Raw genomic sequence first — 20,108 nt, 5'->3', positions numbered from 1 at the left:
AGCAGCTCTGTGTGGGAGGGTGTGTTTCCTCCTCCAGGGTTAGGCATGCCGCATGACTGGCTACAGGCAAGATAAGTTTAACCTTTGTTATGTCTGTTGTTTGAGTTTATTGCAGCTGCAAAAAAAAGGACCAATCCCACACTAAAATATATCTAAGGGTCAGCAATCAACTACAGTCCTCTGCTGCTCTGCCACAATCTCACTGTCAGTCCACAGTCCAGCTCACTGTTTGTCGTGTAAAGTTCATACTACAAATCTGACTCAGATTTATTGTGGCACACACGTTGATTAACCTGCTGATTACTTTCTCAAATAACTGGTTGTTCACTTTGTCTATTTAACATCATCAAAACCAATTAATACAATCCTTTACAGTGTCCTCTCAGGATATTTTGTTTTGTTCAACTACCAGTAAAAAAACAAACAGATATTCAGTTCATAATGATATAAAACCGAGAGAAGTTGCATCTTCTCACTTTGTTGGATTTTTCTTTTCTTTTTTTAAATGATTCAAACAATTAATTGATCATCAAATTTGATGTCCATCAGCTAAATTGATTATTTGACTAATAATTTCAGCAAGCATTGTAAGGCAAGATATATTTCTACAAGATATTTTTACTTAATGTTGTAGCCCATGATAGGTACTTTATACACTACTGGGTAGTTTAATAATAAAGCAGTTAACGCTTTTTAATTTGTTGCACCTAAATTGTTAAGTAATTTGTATCTGTATGTGTCAACCACAAAAAAAGTATCAAATTAAAAAATACTAAATCTCTACAAGGCTACTTCCTTCTCATTAGTCTCATGTATTTACTAATTAAGTACACAGGATCAACAGAGAGCTCAAAACTAAAAGCTGGACGAAGGTAAACAAAAATAAACATTGAACTACTGTGTACAAATACACATATATATTTTTTTAAGTAGACAGTATATACAAGTAAGTACATAGCCGATACTATATAAAACACCAACGCTATTTGTAAATAGCAAGACAATAGTAGATCTACCCAGATATATAACATTTTAAACTGTCATGAAGTGTTTTGGGAGTCCTTAATTGTATTTGAACTGAAGTTACATTTATCACAAAATAGCCTTTTTTTCAAAGTTTAGTTTAGTTTGTATGTTTTGTTGAATTTGTTTTAATATTTTTTTATTTTAAATAATATAATTACGAGACATCCTGAATCCCCACTCCATACCAGTTGGTGGCGGTAATGCACCGTCAACCGCCAATAAACCTCAAAGAAGAAGAAAAAGAAGAAAATCACAAACGAGCCGGTGGGTTTTATTTTGAAATCTCAAACCGGAAGTAAGACACTTTTATTTTTGTTTTTTGCTGGCTAACTTGATACTACAAGGGGGAAAAGCTGATGAACGGAAACTTCTCCAGTTATGTACCGTCTTAAATCATCGACCCCGGCTCTGTGAGGTCAGCTAGAGGTCTAAGTGTCCGCGTGAGGGTCTTCAGACTCCGGGTTGCTCACGTCACCGACCCGCTGTTATTTATTGTATTCGTTTTACAGTCACTGCGGATGCTAACTGAAGCTAACGTCATCTACGGTCGCTACGAACTCGTCACAAACTGAACTGACACAATATTCGTGTGCTTGTGTTTTTTTATTTATCCTCCCTGCCAACTGGTGTCCCCGCCACGGCGCACGCGAGTGATGTGGAAAGTAACTTTACAAGCGTTCGCCGTTTTGTTGTTGGCCTGTTTACTCGGGAACTTTGTTCTCGTCGGTTGGTTTCAGCAAAACGACGTAAAACCTCAGACGCAGCAGCGCGAGGAACCGAGCGAAGCCTCGGACAACCGGGACACGAGCGAAGCCTCGGACAACCGGGACACGAGCGAAACCTCGGACAACCGGGACACGAGCGAAGCCTCGGACGACCAGAGCTGCTTCTGCCATGTAAGTAACATTGTGTGTGTGTGTGTGTGTGTGTGTGTGTGTGTGTGTGTGTGTGTGTGTGTGGGGGGGGGGGGGGGGGGGGGGGGGGTGGGTGGGTGTGTGTGTAACCGGGTATTCACGACACGTCAACGGCAACCATTCAGGAAATCTTCTCGCATTTTCTACTGTCATCTTAAATTGACGTCACCGCGCGCGGGCGTGTTTGCGCGTGTGCGTGCCTGTGTGTTTGCGCGAGACGGTTATCTTTTTATATTCATGACGGAAAGAAACGGACACTATTGGCAAATAATACTAACTTTTGTTCTATGTTTCCTATGAAAATCTCGATTACTCAATTCCGTTTCTTTATATGGATATTTACCCAAATTGGAGCTTTACAGTAAAACGAAATAAAAACGGTGACGACGTTAATAAAATAAAATAAGTTTAAATATTGAGAAACAAACGTCTTGAAATCAAGCACAGATAAATTATGTTTCGCCAAACTGCTGTTATTTTCATTACCGAGTAGAACAGCGTGGTGTTCCGTGATTGGCTGTGGCGCAGCTCCCGCCCCTTGCCCATCCACGGGAGTTGTAGTCTTTTGCGCGTCACCCAACAGTCACTCCCGACGGTCTCCTTCCCGGAAAAGGACTACAAACTGGGAGGCGCTGGATGTAAGGGGCGTGGCTTAAGTGTTTGACAGCTGGTTGTTTGGAGGCGCGGCCCCGGACGGTGGCCTGGAGGTCTGGAGGTCTGAAATGACAGCTCAGCCCACAGACAGAGCTGCTGCCGCCGCTGCTGGGACATCTGGTTAACAGAAGTTAAAATACAGAACACAGAAGTAGGGAAGCAGAAAGATGTTGAGGGGGATTTGCCTCTTCCTGCCTTTCCTGGTGCTCGGTGGACAGCTGTACTCAGAGGTTTGGTTCATGTGGTGTGTTTTTGTACTTTACTGAGGCTTTCCAGGTGTTTCTGGCTGTCTGAGGGCAGAATGTGACACAATTCAGACTTGGCAATAGCAGAAAAAAAGCTTTAAATAATTAGTATTTAAATACTGATCAAATCTGTATTTTGTCTGATAATCACTTCACTTTGTTTGTTTATGAAAAAAAGCTTATTTAAGGCATAACAAAAGGAAGTGCTTCAGGTCTATATATATTTTTTAAAGAATTTCCTTGCTCTGTCTTAATAGAAGGACCCTATAAATGTACATCGGCACGAACTGTTGATAAAATAGGAACTTCTTTAAAAGAAAGGCTTGTGGGCTAAACCCAACACAAGAATAATTCATTTTCCAATTGTTATTGGCAACTTTCCAATTTGTTGAATCCTGTTGACCAATTTCACATTTTTACATGTTTCCACAAAAAATATCAGTAATTAGTTTACACACGCGAGCACATGATGCAATGCTGACATGGTCATTGGTCTTTTTACACAGCCTGTCTGTTTCTGCAAGAAAAACCAAAAGAGACACGTCGAATAACAAAGCTTTGAATGGACTTTGAATTATTACTCGGTAATACATGAAGTACTGTGTTCTAAACTGTTTTAATTTATGTACTTCAGAGCTGAAACAATTAGTCAGTTAATTTGTATTTTTGTGTGTGTGTGTGTGTGTGTGTGTGTGTGTGTTAGCAAAAGTGAAAATTCTTAAATTCAAGTTTCTCAAAAGTGAACATTTGCTGGTCGTCTTTAACGGTAAATGACGGTGAATATCTTTGTGTTTTGGACTGTAGTTCGGACAACAAAGTGACATTTTTTTTTTCTCCATTTTGTGACATTTTTATAGACCAAACAATTAATCTAATAACCATCAGTTGTGTCTTAATTTACTTGATCACAGTGACGAAGCACAACACTTAAGTGTTTCTGTTCCTGGCAGGCGAGCTGTTTTTGTTTTTTTAAATCCACTTAAAGCAGGTGTGTGCAGTGGATTAAGACTACAGGCGTTAATTTTAAACCAATCCAAAGCCCCTGCTCACCACACCCGGGTGGTGCTAACGCCCCACACCTTTAATGCCATCCTCTGTTTACACCCTGGTTGTTTCCTCAGGTCAAACACATTTGTCTCGGTTTAAAATGTCAGCAGCTGAAGTTGCAGCGTCCGCGCTGCTCGGATGGAGGTATGAATGTTGTATGCGTGGCTTCAGGTGACATTCGGTGGATGTATTATGTATGGAGGTGCAGGTCGCCTCCGGCTGTTAAAAAGAGGAAGTGGGGCCTCGGCGGTGAAGCAGGTGGAGTTGGTCGTGTGATCGACCTGTGGAAGGAAAAGTAATGATGATATTAATACAACTTTATTTATACATCAGATTCCATCACTTTGTGAAATAAAATCAATAAAAAAATATAGAATACAATCAAAAAGGCAGATGCAGCAAATAGGAACATTTAAAAACAGAGCAAATGGACTTAATAACAAATACAAATGCAGTTAATTGTGTATTTATATTATAAACATCAATAGCCTTTGCACAGCTAGTCACTTATATACAATACACTGCACATACTTTGCATTTTTGCACTTCTTTATTGTTTAATTTCCTAATTTAATACGCTCTGCTGTTTTGTTGCATATATTGAGTGTTTTCCATTGTCTTCTATTTTTTACTTGCTATGTGACAAACTAATTCCCCTTTTGGGATGACTAAAGTATACATCAATCTATCTAAAATGGCAAAGAAATATAATGGAGGTGAGCTTAAAATATGTTGATTGATAAATTTCTAGTTGGCCGATTTTTACATTTTTGTTTTTATATTTATTATCCACTTCAGACCACTGCAGCAACAATATGTTCTGCTCCATAAAGTGATGACAAATTACTAAATAATAAAATCCCAACAGGACTGCAACTTTAATTATCAATGAACCTGCTGATTTTTTTTTTTTTTTTTTTTTCAGCAATCTGTCGTTTTACATAAATGTCACAATTTCTCAGATGTGACGACTCCACGTTACATTTTATTTGACCGACAGTCGGATGCCCAAAGATATATTAAGTTTACAACAATACAAAAGAGTGAAAAGCTGAACGTGAATCTCTGTGGAAAAAGAACTGAACCGACATCAAAACAACTGTCGCCTTCAGTTAATTAAACTAAGAGAAGACAGAGAAACAAATCAAACAATATAAAAGATGCACACACGGTATAGTTTATACTATACGCAGTATTGATTTAATTAACTTGATCTTAACTCTGCACATTGAGCATCAATAATAAATCATTCTTCTGAAGCTACAATGACAAACATGGACTCTGGTTTTGCTACTTTACTTTATATCCAATAGTTCTGCAACAGTGGATTATTTTCAAAATAAAGCACCAGCCGTTAATTTGGTCTTTTTTTTTAATATGCTGTTGTTTTTTAATTTTTTAAAATTATAAATAAAGCTAATTTATTTTACTACTATTGCGGTATTTGGCCCTGCTTCTGTATTTATCTAAGCTCACATCTGTCGTGTGCAGTTTAAATGAACTTCCTGTCAGTGAAGGCCACACAGCAGTTCTTTTTAGAATTGATTCTCGCGAGTTAGAACGACATATGTAATATGTGACCAGGTATTAAAGTTGTTACCTGGCTGAGTGTCTCAATGTAGTTTGGGTTATTGTTCAGTTGTTGATGAGAGAAGTTTCATCTCGTTGGCTTTAAAGGTCGTCCCACTTGCAGCGAGTAAAATCTCGTTTTCCTCTCTCTCTGCTTCAGCTGACTGGAGACCTGGACGACTGCTTCTGTGACGTCGAAAGCATCGACGTCTTCAACAACTTCAAGCTTTACCCTCGAATCAAGAAGCTGACGGCGAAAGACTACTTCAGATACTACAGGGTAAGAGCTCAAAATATCAAAAACATAGACAAATGTGTTGGTCTGGATCTCATGTAAAGTGCGACATACTTTCCAGCACTTTGTGATGAAAAGGGAAGAAATCCCAAAGGATCTTTACAGCACCGTGTTCAGAGCGAACAGTTATTATGGTAATTGTTTGTTTTGGTGTACTGTAAGGGACTTTGGGCTCACAATGAGCAACTCATTTGCATTTTATTCACTTTTTTATATGTCCTGTAGAAAGAAGGAAAATAACATTTGGATCTGTAGAAGATTTGTAAAATCATCGTATTTCACGGTCAAAGTTCCAACATTTGCTTGTCAGATACCTGACCTCTTGGATGAACCCGTCTCTCCTTCAGTTTCCCTGACGCAGAGTAGTTGGTTCGGTCGGAAGAATGAGAACAGGTGTTAACGAGGAGAGGCCTGATATTCAGGTTCATGCTGTTCTTTGTATAAATGCTTTGTTGCGCTCTGTGTCTGTGTTTCTACGTCAGAAGTTATGTCACAAAGTTACGTCACGTTTAGCTGTTTTTTACGAGATTGTTAAAGAACAGGAAGGATGACCAAAGTGTTGAAGTATTGTGAAGTACTTTGAGTTGCAGCAGTAGTTTATGAACCAATGCCGTCAGAGAAAGATGTTTTACTTTAACTTGCAGTGTCAAACTAGTATTTTAGCATATTTAAAATGCTGCTCTTGCATTTACAAAGTGGAGGAAGTCTCAAAACTACATTTCAAACCAGTCGGAAAATTAAAAAAAAACATTTAATTTTAAAATGTTTTCTTAAAGTTTTTACCAATGCTGCAGTTTTGATTTCAATTATTAATATTATTATAAATTAACTAAGTTTAATATAAGAATAAAATATTGATTATACATGTTATCGAGTGTAATTTCAAACCGAGTTTCGACACAAACTGAAACCAGATGAAGTGATGAAATCGTTTGTCGTCAAGGTCGTCCCAGAGTTTTAAGCAGTTTATTGAGAGAAAAGTCAGCTGCTGTGAACACTTTTCTAGTTTTTAATAGAACACTTTACCAATGTAGCATAAAACGAGCTTTCCAGACTTTCTCCTCTTCACTGCTGCTGAAGTTCCAGGTCTCTGCAGGACTCCCCAGCCTCACCTGTCTGAACCGATTGTTCTATAACACAAAAAGAACAAAAGACTCTTTCAAACGTGAGCTGCGGCGCCGAGCGGCGTTTCATCTTCGGCTGCGTGCGACGCGTACGAACACCTGCCTGCTCAACAGGCTTCAGCCGGGGTCGGCGTTGTTTTCGTTGTTTCGCCACTCGCCGTTAATCAGCTGCAGCTGAGTGCGTCTGTGGAGACGGTTGTCATTATAACGTCTATGAAACGACTCTGATGGCTCAACCGTTTGAAACCCTGTGCCGTGGTGGAGGAAGTGTTACGATCTTTTACTGAAGTGAAAGTACTGTATTGGAAGTTAAAAGTATGCATTATAATGAGGACAATGTACTTAAAGTATTGTAAGCAGAATAAATGTCCCCTGTGAATTATTAGCTCATGATTGTTTTCATTATGGATTCATCTGCTGATCATTTTCTCCATTATTTGATTGTTTGGCTGGTTGGAAACAATTTTTTAAATAGTAAAATTTGTCCACACCCCAAAATTATTCCAAATAATTGTGGTCATTTAAAAAAAAGAAAAGCAGCAAATTTGTAAAACTGAAACAATTAAATGCTATTACATGCATAACTAAACGGTTATCAAAATAATTTGATTAATCGACTAATTGTTTCAGCTGTATTTGTATACAAAGTTGAGTATTTTAATTTACAACAAAACATGTTTTATGAACTCAATTTAATTTTTGAATGAACTAAAGCTGTGTGGTAGAAATATATAAAGTAGCATGAAATGGAAATACCTCAGTAAACTACTAGGACCTCAAATCTTGACTGAAGTACAGTAAATTAATGAATAGTACTTTTAGAAGTAATGAGGTGACGACATCAAGTAATAATATGATCTTCTCTTCTCCAGGTGAACCTGAGGCGACCGTGTCCCTTCTGGCCCGACGACGGACATTGTGCCATCAAAGACTGCCATGTGGAGCCCTGTCCAGAGGTCAGAGGACACACACACACACACACACACACACACACACACACACACACACACACACACACACACACACACACACACACACACACACACACACACACACACACACACAGTAATAACACAGTACATTATACTCAAAGACGCCTTGTTTGATATGACCCGTAAAAAAGCAACACGTGGCTTTAACGTGTTTTTACATAACAATAGTTTATTAAAAGAGCACTCTTCAAACAAGAAGCACCGAATAAAGACAATGAGCTTTGATGCAGGTTTCATGAGGATGATTTAGGATTCATGTGTTCAGCTGTTGAGATAAAACTGTGTTGTTTGTTTGTTTATCTCCGTTGTGTTTTACAGAGTAAGATCCCGGTGGGCATCAAGTCTGGGAACTACAACAAGGTGAGAACGTAGAAGATGAATGGTACTGATTATCAGTCCAGGCATTACATAATACCCACAATCCCTTGTGTTTAGTGCCCTTTTTTTGCGTATTTCCAGGCAGTTATTTATTTAATACTGCCTTAGTTTGATTGACCTCAGGGAAGGAATGAGGTGCTAATCAATATAAATATACATCTCATTCCATAATTCAATGGATTATCATAACGTTTTTGAACTCCATTTGATGAATCAGCAGTTATAAAAAATGTGTGAACTGCATCATGAGTCGCAATAAATCATCTTTTTCGAAGACATTTTGATCGTGGAGGTTTTCCTCTCGCTGTAGGAAACAACCCAATACTTTATGCTGACTTATCAAACTTACTTTTCACAATTCACTCGGTTCTTCTGTTGAAATCGTCGTCTTTCAGAAAGCAGAATTCTGATTTAAGGAACTCTCACTGGCGACGTTTCCAGATGTCAAAACACTCAAACCGTCAGTCCGTCTCTCAATACTGTCCTGGCTTCCTGACTGTGGCTCTCAGCTCTAAGCCCATTGGTTCCTACTGAAGACGTAAATATATATATGGCTTTATTAAAAATAAAAAAAATAAAGGTTTAGTGATTTCCTAAAAACGCTGCTATACCTGTCCGTCTCTGGGAAAACAAACTCCTTCTAACGTGTTTAATGGAGTTTAGGACCAGCTGTGTTTGTTCAAGCACTTTCTGTCTCATTAGCTGATTCAGTCTCACACACACACACACACACACACACACACACTTACTTCACTCCCTTTCGCACTCGACTTATCTGCTCCGGTAGTTTCCACGCCGAGGCCTGAGTGTTTGCCAGCTCTCTGGCTCGCTGCCCGGTGTTTGTCTTGCGATGACCCCGAGGTTTTCGGACATCTGCACACGTCTCAGTCGAGGTCGAATGCGTTTCGCTGGCCGTCGGCTGGGAAACTGTTAGGAGTGACATGACTGTGTGCCGCGTCAGCAGTGTGTGAGGACGGTCTGCGGGAGGTCGTGAATCCCGACCAACCTGGAACTCGTCAGTCGTGTAGCGAGCGAGAGGCTTTGATTCTTACGTCAGCGGAAATCTTTATTTTGAGTATTAAACAATCCACACTTTGGATTTTAAAGGATTTTTACATTGAAAAAAACATTGAAACTCCTCCTGCAGCAGACTCCACTTCTTCACTTACATGTTTTACTATTTCTGACTCTGACAACGTGGCTACGTACACAGACGTATTATTACTCTTATTATGATGTCTTTTTGCTTTTGGACTGACGAGACAGAACGTTTAAACTTTGGAGAAAGTGGGACATTTTTCACTATTGTCTTTTTATTAAACTAGAAATCTAGAAAATCATTTGCAGGTTACGCGATAATAAAAATAAAACACGTGCGTTGACAAGAGCTTTAACTATAAGCCTATTATTTATTTCAGGAACCTAAATATGGAGGAAAGTATACAGCAAAAACAAGTGGCATCGGAAATGAGGATATTCTAGAGCTCCCTGTAAATATCTAAACTTTCTGATGATTATTATTATTATTATTATTAGCAGAAGATAATGTTCCTCTAACTAACACTCTCTCTTCTCCGTCTCCAGTACTCCCATGAAGCGAACGGGATCTCCGGCGTGACGGAGTGTGAGCAGGTCAAAGAGCTGGGCGCCATCAACAGCACCCTAAGGTGACGCCACAGACCTCCTGTCTGCTTTATCTGCCGGCGGCGGCGGAGCCTCTCCACTCTGTCAGCTGCAGCAGCTTCAGCAGCTGATAGTGACCAGGTCAAACATTGTCCTGCCAGCTGCTGCTAGTTTCTCAGCAGACCGACCTTCACCGCCACCGATACGTCGGTGCTGAAACAACGAAGATAATGCAACACTCTTCAGCCCGAAAATCTGCTCGACTCTGACGTCTAAAAATAAACTCACGACGATCAAACCAGGAAGAGAGAACCGACTTTTATCCGAGTCTCATCAGGACTCTTCTATCATTAGTCCGTAATCAGAGCGACGCTGTGGATCCCTGAAGGTTATTCAAACCTTTAAAATGGATTCCTCATTTTTAAGTCTGGAATCCAGTTATTAGAGATCCTTTTTTCCCTACTTTTATTATGCAGTAATGTGATTATAAGACGAGTGAAGACACGTACATGAACCCCAAGGATATCACACAAAGACAAACAAAAAATAAACAAAGCTAAATTGAAATTCTAATGTCAATATGTTTATTTTTGTATCACATTCGTATCTATATCTAGTTATTTCCTGCTGCTTTGCCACCGTTTCTCCTCGGCGTTCAATAAAGTGTGTTCTACCGCTTCTCGTTTCAGTAACCAGACGAAACGGGCCTTCGTTGACTGGGCGAGACACGACGACGCTCAGGACTACTTCTGTGAGCTGGATGGTGAGGATTCCCTCTGTCCGCCCCACACTCTGGTCTACCGCGACGAAACGAACCCTCCCTGACCTTTAATCTAAAACCACCATAGCAACACTTTGTTTTTTTTTTCACTCAAAATAAAAAAAACACTAGATGCTAATGACCTCATGAACTTACCTCTGGCGTTGCCCTTCAGGAAAAACAACTTCACCTACGAGCTAAATTACCAGGATGTTTGTAGGTTTTCCTTCTGTCGTGTTGGTGGAACTAAAGACACTGACAAGTTTACACTTCCCCACAACCTTCAATCCATTAACAGTTTTGTGTGTGTGTGTGTGTGTGTGTTAGATGAAACCTCTCCAGATTTTGAGTATGTGGATCTGCTGCTGAATCCGGAGAGATTCACTGGATACAAGGGTCCTTCGGCCTGGAGAGTCTGGAATAGCATCTACGAGGAAAACTGCTTCAAGTGAGACAAACACACACACCTACACACACACACACACACACATGGGTGATGCACCGATTGCAATTTTCTTTCTCTCAAGTTTTGTAATTGGCAGAATAACGTTCCTGCGGTCTATACTTAGTTTGAACCTTTTGTATTATTGATTGGTTTGGACATGTCAATCTAGCTGTAACACTTCTCTGCTCTAGCTCTGTGTTTAATTAACACAATGAATGTGTTGTTGTTGTCTTTTTGTGAATCCTGGCTGCAAAACAAATTTCCCTAAAAGGACAATAAAGACCTAAATTCTAAATGTTGGGTGCAAATGTTCAAAGTTATTTTTATTTTTGTCGACAGGCCCAGATCGGTGTACCGACCTCTGAACCCTCTGGCTCCGAGCAGAGGTGAGTCAGAAATAATGAATAACCGTTTCATCAGCTGCAGTTTCTACAAACTAAAAGTTGTTTAAAAAGCTTTTAAAAAGGTGAACAATCTATTCTGTTCTCGAGACAATACTTATACGTTCTCATCCAACTGTAAAGCTCTGAGAGCTGGCATTAGATGTCTGGTCAAAGTAATAATCGTGTTCCTTATTTAGTTTTAGTTAAACACTATTTCATTCAGACAAAGTGTTTCTCTTTACACAATATTTCACTTTTGAGAACTTCTTCTTTTGTGAAATGAAACATGTTGGAAGTCAAAGGCATTGAGAAAGTCTGGTTTCTTTTTCAAATGCTGTGATTTAGTATTTTTTTTATTTCTTCTAATATGGTTGTCGAGTGAGTAATATTAAAATATTCAAAATCCTCATTCTATTATTAAAGCAACTTTCTTTCATGAATATAACCTGACAATACTTCCTCCTTTTGCAACAAGAGCGCAGGAAAGAAAAAAGAAAATGTTGTTTTTCAAAAGCTAAACGCCAACCAATATGGATTTAAGATGAATATTTCGTAAAAAATAAAATAAAATTGGGATTTTTGAGTAATAAAAAAAAAGTCTGGCTTTTGGACTTTTTTTTTTTTTTGAAAACTCTCTGTTTGGATCACACATGTAGGAAACGATCCTATGGAGTCAGTACTGCGATCTAATTCTACAGTAATACTAATTCTTGTGTGCTACTCTTCTAATATTTTATTATTAACTGCAACTGTGCAGAAATCCTGGCTTCAAACACGATGGATTGATATGCAAAAAAGAAAGGAAGCTGAACAGCATTCAGATGTTGATTCAAATAAAATTTTAATGTTCTGAATGAAGCTTTTGAGTCTACTTACAAACCTTTCTGTACTATATGGATGATATTGTATTTATCATTTAAATGTTCAGATTAGACCTGTTTGTTTTATTCCTGACTGCTAGAAGTAGATGCAGACATTTCTGTCGAATCACTAACTAGAAACTGCAGCTGAGACTTGACACTCTGTTCTGTTTATTTATTTATTTATTGCATCTTTTACTGTGTGTGTGTGTGTGTGTGTGTGTGTGTGTGTGTGTGTGTGTGTGTGTGTGTGTGTGTGTGTGTGTGTGTGTGTGTGTGTTTTAATAGAACAGATCTAACAGAGCTTTGTTCTCTCTCTCTCTTTTGTCTTTTCTGAGTTCAGGAGACGACGATGGTGAGTCAAACTTCACTGTCTTCACATGAATGTATTTTTAGTTGTGGTGTGAAAAATAAAATGAAGTGGTTTTGTTTTTCACATTGCAGGAGAGGTTTTCTACGAGTGGCTGGAGGGTGAGTCCCTGCATGCTGCGTTTCTTTTAAATCTGTTTCTTCTCAAAGGAAACGTTCTTTGACATTTCCGTCACCAAGTTCACAAACAACTTCATACTTTTTTTTTTTTAAAGCTTCACTTCCTGGCTCTTGACCTAGAAGTGAGGCATTTTTATTTTCATTTCCTGGATATCATTCGTCTCTGCGTGTAAACAAAACTACTATCTCAAGCTCTAACGCGTCCGATGAAAGATATCGGTCACGCTTCCTGTCAGCTTCTCTTATCTCCTCTTTTCTGCGAAGCGTCAGCAGGCTTTCACAGAGCTGTCACTCAAAAATGAAATTCCTTCTCAAAATATGGAGAAAAATTACCTATCTGCATGAAAAGATGATCACTGGAGGACATTAAGAAAACATTTGGGTGGACTGAACCTATTTTAAATGGAGCTTCTTAGGAAGTGCAGTCCTTTTTGGATTCTTTAGTTGGTTAGTTCATAAAACATGTCTTCTTCACTGCTTCCTCTCTCCGTCTTCAGGTTTGTGTTTAGAGAAGAGAGTGTTCTACCGGCTCATCTCGGGCCTCCACAGCAGCATCAACATCCACCTGTGTGCCGAGTACCTGCTGGACGGTGCGTCGCATTTGCACAGCATTTGTTTATTTTTTGTGTTTGATTCTCTTATCTGGCTTGCAGCACAAACACCAAATCAATAACTTGCTGTGAGATAAATATATATATATACTCCTTTTCTACTAAATCTTCTTCCATTGAACAAACAAAGTCAAACACGACGACCTCGGTTTCAGGCGGCTTTAACTTTGTCCAAAGGGCTAAATAACAATGTGGTAACCTTAAATTCTTTCCCAGTGCCGCTCGCTGCAACCGTTACGCTTCATACAAATTAATGTACGATGACGTCACCAAATTGCAAATGAGTGTATGTGTCGTCTGGAGACTTCCGGAGCTCGTGCCAGCTACTTTGTTTGGAAAAGAGTTGGCGACGCTGCACAGGACACACACTGCATTTTGTTCCTAGCGATCGTACCGACTTAACGCCAGTGGGGCTTCTTATTCTATAGCTTTTTACTTTGAAATTATGAGTTGAAGCTAAACTGAAAAACTTGTCTCTTGCCGCTTTTAAATAACCAATCCGACCAAAAAAAAAGATATAAAAAGCTGAGATGAAGCTGATCTTGTATACATTAAACATACGTTATACTCTTCAGTGTTGGTAAGAGATGAAATCCCCAAAACCAACTGTTGCGTGTCGCTAACAGCTTTTCTCGTTTGGCCCCTCAGAGGGTTGGGGCCGGTCGGTCTGGGGTCCAAACGCTCAGGAGTTCCGGCAGCGCTTCGACACGGCGGAGACGAAGGGCGAGGGCACGCGGCGGCTGAAGAACCTCTACTTCCTGTACCTGATCGAGCTGCGGGCGCTCTACAAGGTCGCTCCCTACTTCGAGCGAGCGTTCGTCAACCTGTACACCGGAAACATGAAGGAGGACAGCGCCACCAAGGAGCTGCTGCTGCAGGTCTTCAATGAGATCAGGTGAGAGCGGCTCGTTTGTTGGAAATAATAATCATAATATTTTGTCTTCTGCCCTTGCTTCTTTAAGTTAGCTTAGCAGATAGCTAACAGCAGAGCCATCAAATGAAGACCCAGGAATCCGGAGTGGAGTTTAGGTTTTTAGTTAGAATCTTGGTTTTTGTAAAACTGTGAAAAACAGAACATGAAATGAGCTTACAAACAGTTAATATACATACACATGAATATAAAGCTCTGATTCAACATACAGACATTATGCCAGAAACGGTGAGTAACAATTAACATATAACTCCCTTGACCAGTTAGCGTCTAAGCTAATTTTAACATTGATGTCAATGCAGAAATGCTAATCGCGATTAGCATTGCGATTAGCATCTATACAACACAAGGTTGTACTAAAACGGTAAACACACAGAGAATATATTATAGAAGATATTTACATGCCACATACAGAAATACTTACAGACTTGGATCTTTAGAGGCTCCCAGACAGTAAGAGTGAAAAGTAGCTGCAGCATGTTTTCTCAGTAGAATCAGAACTAACTACGGTAAGAGAGGAGGGATAAACAAAGATGCAATTACATTCTCTACCACTTGGTGTCTCGAATGCAACACATGAACATTGTGCCACCAGCAGATGAGCACTTAAAGTCTTTAAAGCTGTGTTCAGACAGATATTTATCAGCACAGTGCCAGAGGTTTTTACCACTTTTCCTCGAGTAAAAGATTTAGATTCTTCTCCAACCTTTTGGTTATTTGTAAGTTTAGTAGTTATAACGAGACCAACCGCTCCTTTTTTGTCTTCCAGGTCTTTCCCAATGCACTTTGATGAGAAGTCCATGTTCGCCGGACACAAAATCGAAGCCAAAATATTAAAGGTGAATCCCATCATCCAGCACGGAGAGAGAAGATATCCGCCATCGTTCGTCTTTGTGGTTTCACACACAGCGGCTGACGGTTTGTCTCCTCTCTTTTATCCTTCAGGAGGAATTCCGCCTCCATTTCAAGAACATCTCCAGGATCATGGACTGCGTCGGCTGCAGTAAATGCCGTCTGTGGGGAAAACTGCAGGTGAGCTTTCAGATAAAATGTGTTTGCTTCGAACATCAATCCAATATGGATCTCATTCACAAAACGGGGGTGAACAAAACGCCAAGGACATGCGGATCACAACAGCTTGGGTCCATGTCTTCCTTTACCTGTCGGCCGATGTGCAACCGGAAATAATCCGGGACGCATTGTTTCCTTGGAAATTGTCTTTTGATATTGTTTAGTCCATACACAGTCTGCTTTCTCACCGTCTTCCCTCCGGTGTTGTTTGCAGACTCAGGGTCTCGGTACAGCTCTGAAGATCCTCTTCTCCGAGAAGGAGATCCAGAAGCTTCCCGAACACACCCCCTCCAAAGGTTTCCAGCTGACTCGCCAGGAGATCGTGGCCTTAATGAACGGCTTCAGCAGGTACAGTCGCCGCCCTCTGGAGCTCAGCTGCTGAAAGAAGTCCTGATAGACACGAGTCTGAGTATTAAAGGCACTTGAAGGCATCGTTTGGATGTGTTAAAGTGTACTCATACACTAGATGACCGTTGGCACAGCCCCAGTTTGGAGAAACTGCCGTCCACAGAACGGCATTTCTTTGCTCCCTCAGTTTCTCCAAACTTGGGCCGTCTACTGTAGGTGATACACTTCAAGCAATCTGATCTATCTCTTTCAGGGAAATGAATACTACTCCTCTCAGTCTAAAGTTAATCTTTGTGGCTGGTGGCGCCCTCTACTGGCCAGCCACCGCATCATTACTTTCCTCTCACTCCCTCCCTCTCCCTCCCTCAGGTTGTCCACCAGTATACATCAGCTGCACAGTTTCCGGCTGCTGCTGAAGGACAAGAGGTAACAGAAGGCGACGCCTCACGTGGCCAGTAGGCGGCGCCAGACCCCAGAGAACTGCAATAGTCTAATCCTCACCCAAAAGAAGGTCTTTTTCATGGACAGCAGGATCAGCCGTAAACCCAACAACCCCCCCCCCAATCTCTCTCTCCTGTTTCCCTTCTGTACTTCCTCCTCCGGTAGATTATGAATGTTAACTCCTCTTGCCTACGTCGGAAAAGTCTCCAGGTTCTGAAAACATCACCTGACGTCTTTTTCTCTCTGCTGTAAAACTTGTCAGCCAGTGTACACACCTTTTTTTTTTTGTCGTTGTTTATTTATATAGATATATACATATATCTTTTGAGAGGTTGACCAGGTTACGATCGGGTGTCTGGAAGGAAGTGATGTCACAGACGTAACGGTGAACCCGGGACGCCGAGCCGGGAAGTGTCCGAGTTTGGTTTGAAGCGGTCGTGGGTGAGAACTTAAAATCACTTCGCCGGTCGTTTCTCTTTCTCGCTGGCCCCGCCCTCTGGTGACATCACATCCTGTTGGATCTTACAGTCGCGTGACCCTCGATTCCGACCTTTACGGCTCTTGCGTGAGGATGTTGTCCCGAGAAAAGGGCTCAGTCAGGACGGTTCTTCCCGATAGAAGTGCGTCTGAACCGTCGGGACGCTGCTGCCTGTTTTTTATTTTTTATTTTTTATTTAATTATTTTTATTTTCCTTTTCCTCTTTTCTCTCACCGCCGCCTGTTGGTTTTAGATAATTTTGTTGCTCAAAGCCTGAGACGTCTGGACCAACCTGCTCGTGTTAACCATCTCAGGCCTGATTTATGTGTGTGTGTGTGTGTGTGTGTGTGTGTGTGTGTGTGCGCCCCGATTCAAGTGGATTCTGTCCAGCATCCAACCTGAAACTAACTTCCACTCAATGCAGACGCGTGTGATTATCCAACTAACTTCGGCTTAGTATCTAAGTCTCTAAATCTCACACGGCTTGTGTTCGTCTTGACTTGTTGCAGCTTATTAAAGGTAAATTCTGAGGTTATTTACTGCAAAGTGAACTTAACGATATGATTTTATCAAACGTTGTTGATTCAGACGGATCCTAACTCATCATCAGTCTCGTTATGAAATTATAGTTTAAACAAGCTCATTAAATATGTGGCCTAAGGTTACATCATGTAGCACCGCTGCTTGTTCTCCCTGACGCTAAATAAGCCTAAATATATTATGTTATATTTGTATTTAATTTGTCTCGTGTTGGTAGAAGAGTTATTTAATTCTGACGAGGCAGGACGCCTTCTCTATGAAACAATTAATCACATTAACTAGTTTTTGTTTTTTAAACCTTTTGATTTTCCAAATCCTTAAGGAACTATGACAAAGATGTGCTTCTGGACTGAATGCACGCGGTGTCACGTGATCCTCGGGAGACTGTAAATAGATCCAAGATGGCCGACCAGTTGCGGCTCCATCGGCCTCGGCGGACGTCGACAAGTCTGTGCGAGTCAAAGACAGAAACGTGACGTCAGCGTTCTGCACTAACGAGTTAGAGCGGACACCAACACTTTGAATGCAGCGACGGAGTGTGAGGACTCACACGTGATATTTCTAAATGTTATTATCTCATAGAAGAAGCATAAAGATAACGTACATTTTTATAGCCGAACACAGTGTGTGAAGTTGGAAATCTTTGGAGTGTGTGTGTGTGTGTGTGTGTGTGTGAGAGTGTGTGGATCATCAACAGTTGCAGCTATAAGATAATGGACTATGACTTGATTCCGTAGTTAACCTTGATACAGTAGCAGCTTTTTGCGATAACTAACTAACTAATAATTCTGTTTTGGGGTGAAAGTGTCATGTTGCCTTTGTGTATTTTGCCGCCTAGTTTTCTCCGCTTTTTATTTATGTTTTTGCTTCAGCCGTGTCGTCTTTAAGCACAGCTTTGGTCTCGACGGATGTATTTGAATGGGAAAAGTAGGAGTTATTAGGTTCTCTCGAGATGACTTATTGCTTCAGTATTTTACTTTACATTTCCTCACAAGGGAAACTGAGTTTATTGTTTTAATGTCCCAATGTTTCTGGAGCCTTTAGGACTTCTATGTCCAGTGCTGACGTCTCCGTCAAGCTCTGGTTTTATTATGTTTATTATTGTTCAGACTCAAACCAACAATGTGTGTGTGTCAGTGCTTTCTCACTTCCTGTCTGTGGCTCTCAGCTCCGAGCCCATTGGCTCCTGCTGAAGGCGTAAATCTTAAAAAACACAAATTATATAGTTTCATTTTCGCTAAACCAGCTGGTAACTGCAGTGTAAAAAAACAATCAAGCGGGAGGAAATAGTGCATTTGTTGGGGACTATTTTCAGCAGCGGATTAATCCACATTTGGCGCTTTAGTCTAGTGTGTTGTTAAAAAGATACATCAGGCTTTGGTACACACACAATACTTATTAGTAGATCCCTTCATTGATACTCTAAATATTTTATTGGGATTTGTTGAAGTTAAAATATAAGAATACCACCAGACTTTCACTTTAACGAGTCGGTTTGTGAAACGATAACGTTCAATAAGCAGCGTGAAAACAAGCAAATGGCGTCTAGTTTTGGACAAACTGGTTTTTGAGGTGATTTCTACAGATTCATTCATGATTCCAGACTGAATAGTTAGTTTTTGCGCAGCAGTAAAAGCATGAAGTGGACCAAAGAGTTTTAAGTTGCCTAAATCTTTTGTATGTATCCGTTTTGTTTGTGATGTTTTATATTTTCCTTTTTATTTGACAGCCGTGATGCTACGTTGAGATATGTTACAGCTTTGTTCAGTATAAATGAGAGTTCGGCTGGTGTATCACTTGTAATTTAATAGTTTCAAACCTGAAAAAGGATAAGAAAATATATGATTGAAATAGAAAAATATATATATATAAAGAGTAATATTTAATGTCATCATCTTCTGAGCCTTATCCCATGCTTTACATGTCATTCATCACGGACCTCTTTTCTTTCGTCATACAGTCGTAGAGTAAATGCAAAATAAATTGAGTCAGAATTAGTTTTCAAAGTTGTTATTATTACATTTCACAAGTAGGTATTCAGTTGCTTATAAAAATGTAAATGATAACAGCCTCTTTTTTTGCTTCTATAAGTTATAATTAGTAAATTTAGTCTATTTTCTTTGTGTTTTTTTTTCTTTCTGTGAATGTGAAACAGAAGTGAGTTGAGAGAGAGAGTGAGACGTGTGCATGCCTTCCTCTGAGCCTCGCATGCCCTCCAGCAGCTGGACGTCCCGTACGGTCCGCCCTTCAGCCTTAAAACGAAATCGCAATTTTTTTGGGGGGTAAAAAGGAGAAGAAAAAACAAAGAAGAAAACTCGAATCTGCTTCTGATCTTCACGCTTTTTCATGTTTGAATCCGAGTTTTGTTTTAATCCGTACAGTTTGTAAGCGGTAGCACAGGATATATATATATATATATATATATATATATATCTCTCTCTCTTTCAAAACCTGCGTCTGTAAAAATGAGTTAGTTAGTTGCACCATGTCGATGTGTGTACCTGTTGAGTATATTTATTTGACAAGAAGAAGAATAAATATTTCTTGACTTCACTGAACTCTGTTTGGAATTTTATTTTTCCGGCTGATCCAGTAATAAATGCTCAAAATCCAACAATATTTTCTTGACCAGTTTTATTCTTTCACATAATCTTCCCTTCGGCCTCGTTTCCTCTCTGTGACGTGGACCTGCAGAAGAAGACTGCATGCTAGAAATGTAAACAATGCAGGAAATGTTTTTTTCAAAAAAGAGGAAGAAAATGCCACAAACGATGAAGTTTGAGGTTGTTTTTTTTAAAGAATGCCTTTTGCTGTCTTTCAACCCTATTGTCCCATATTACTGGGTCCCAAGTGACCAATGGGGAGAACTTTTATTTTCTTATTT

General features: G+C 40.0%; 1 protein-coding gene across 1 annotated transcript; it reads left to right on the top strand.

Annotated features, from left to right (window-relative positions):
* Positions 1-45: 45 nt before the first annotated feature.
* ero1b (endoplasmic reticulum oxidoreductase 1 beta) lies at positions 46-16,204 on the top strand (the record flags this gene model as incomplete). The annotated part of the gene is made up of 17 exons (XM_079219939.1): positions 46-66; positions 1,764-1,922; positions 5,616-5,735; positions 7,747-7,830; positions 8,185-8,226; positions 9,829-9,911; positions 10,557-10,630; positions 10,955-11,075; positions 11,412-11,458; positions 12,659-12,670; positions 12,760-12,786; positions 13,302-13,394; positions 14,064-14,310; positions 15,116-15,185; positions 15,292-15,378; positions 15,632-15,765; positions 16,135-16,204. 17 exons carry the CDS (start codon positions 46-48, stop codon positions 16,193-16,195), a joined length of 1,482 nt encoding a protein of 493 aa, XP_079076065.1. The 3' UTR covers positions 16,196-16,204.
* Positions 16,205-20,108: the final 3,904 nt, after the last annotated feature.

This window comes from Taurulus bubalis (genome assembly GCF_910589615.1).
Source record: "Taurulus bubalis genome assembly, chromosome: 6".
In the NCBI taxonomy this organism is placed as follows: domain Eukaryota; kingdom Metazoa; phylum Chordata; class Actinopteri; order Perciformes; family Cottidae; genus Taurulus; species Taurulus bubalis.
Note: the sequence above shows the minus strand (reverse complement) of the source record. Positions and strands in the feature narration are given on the sequence as shown.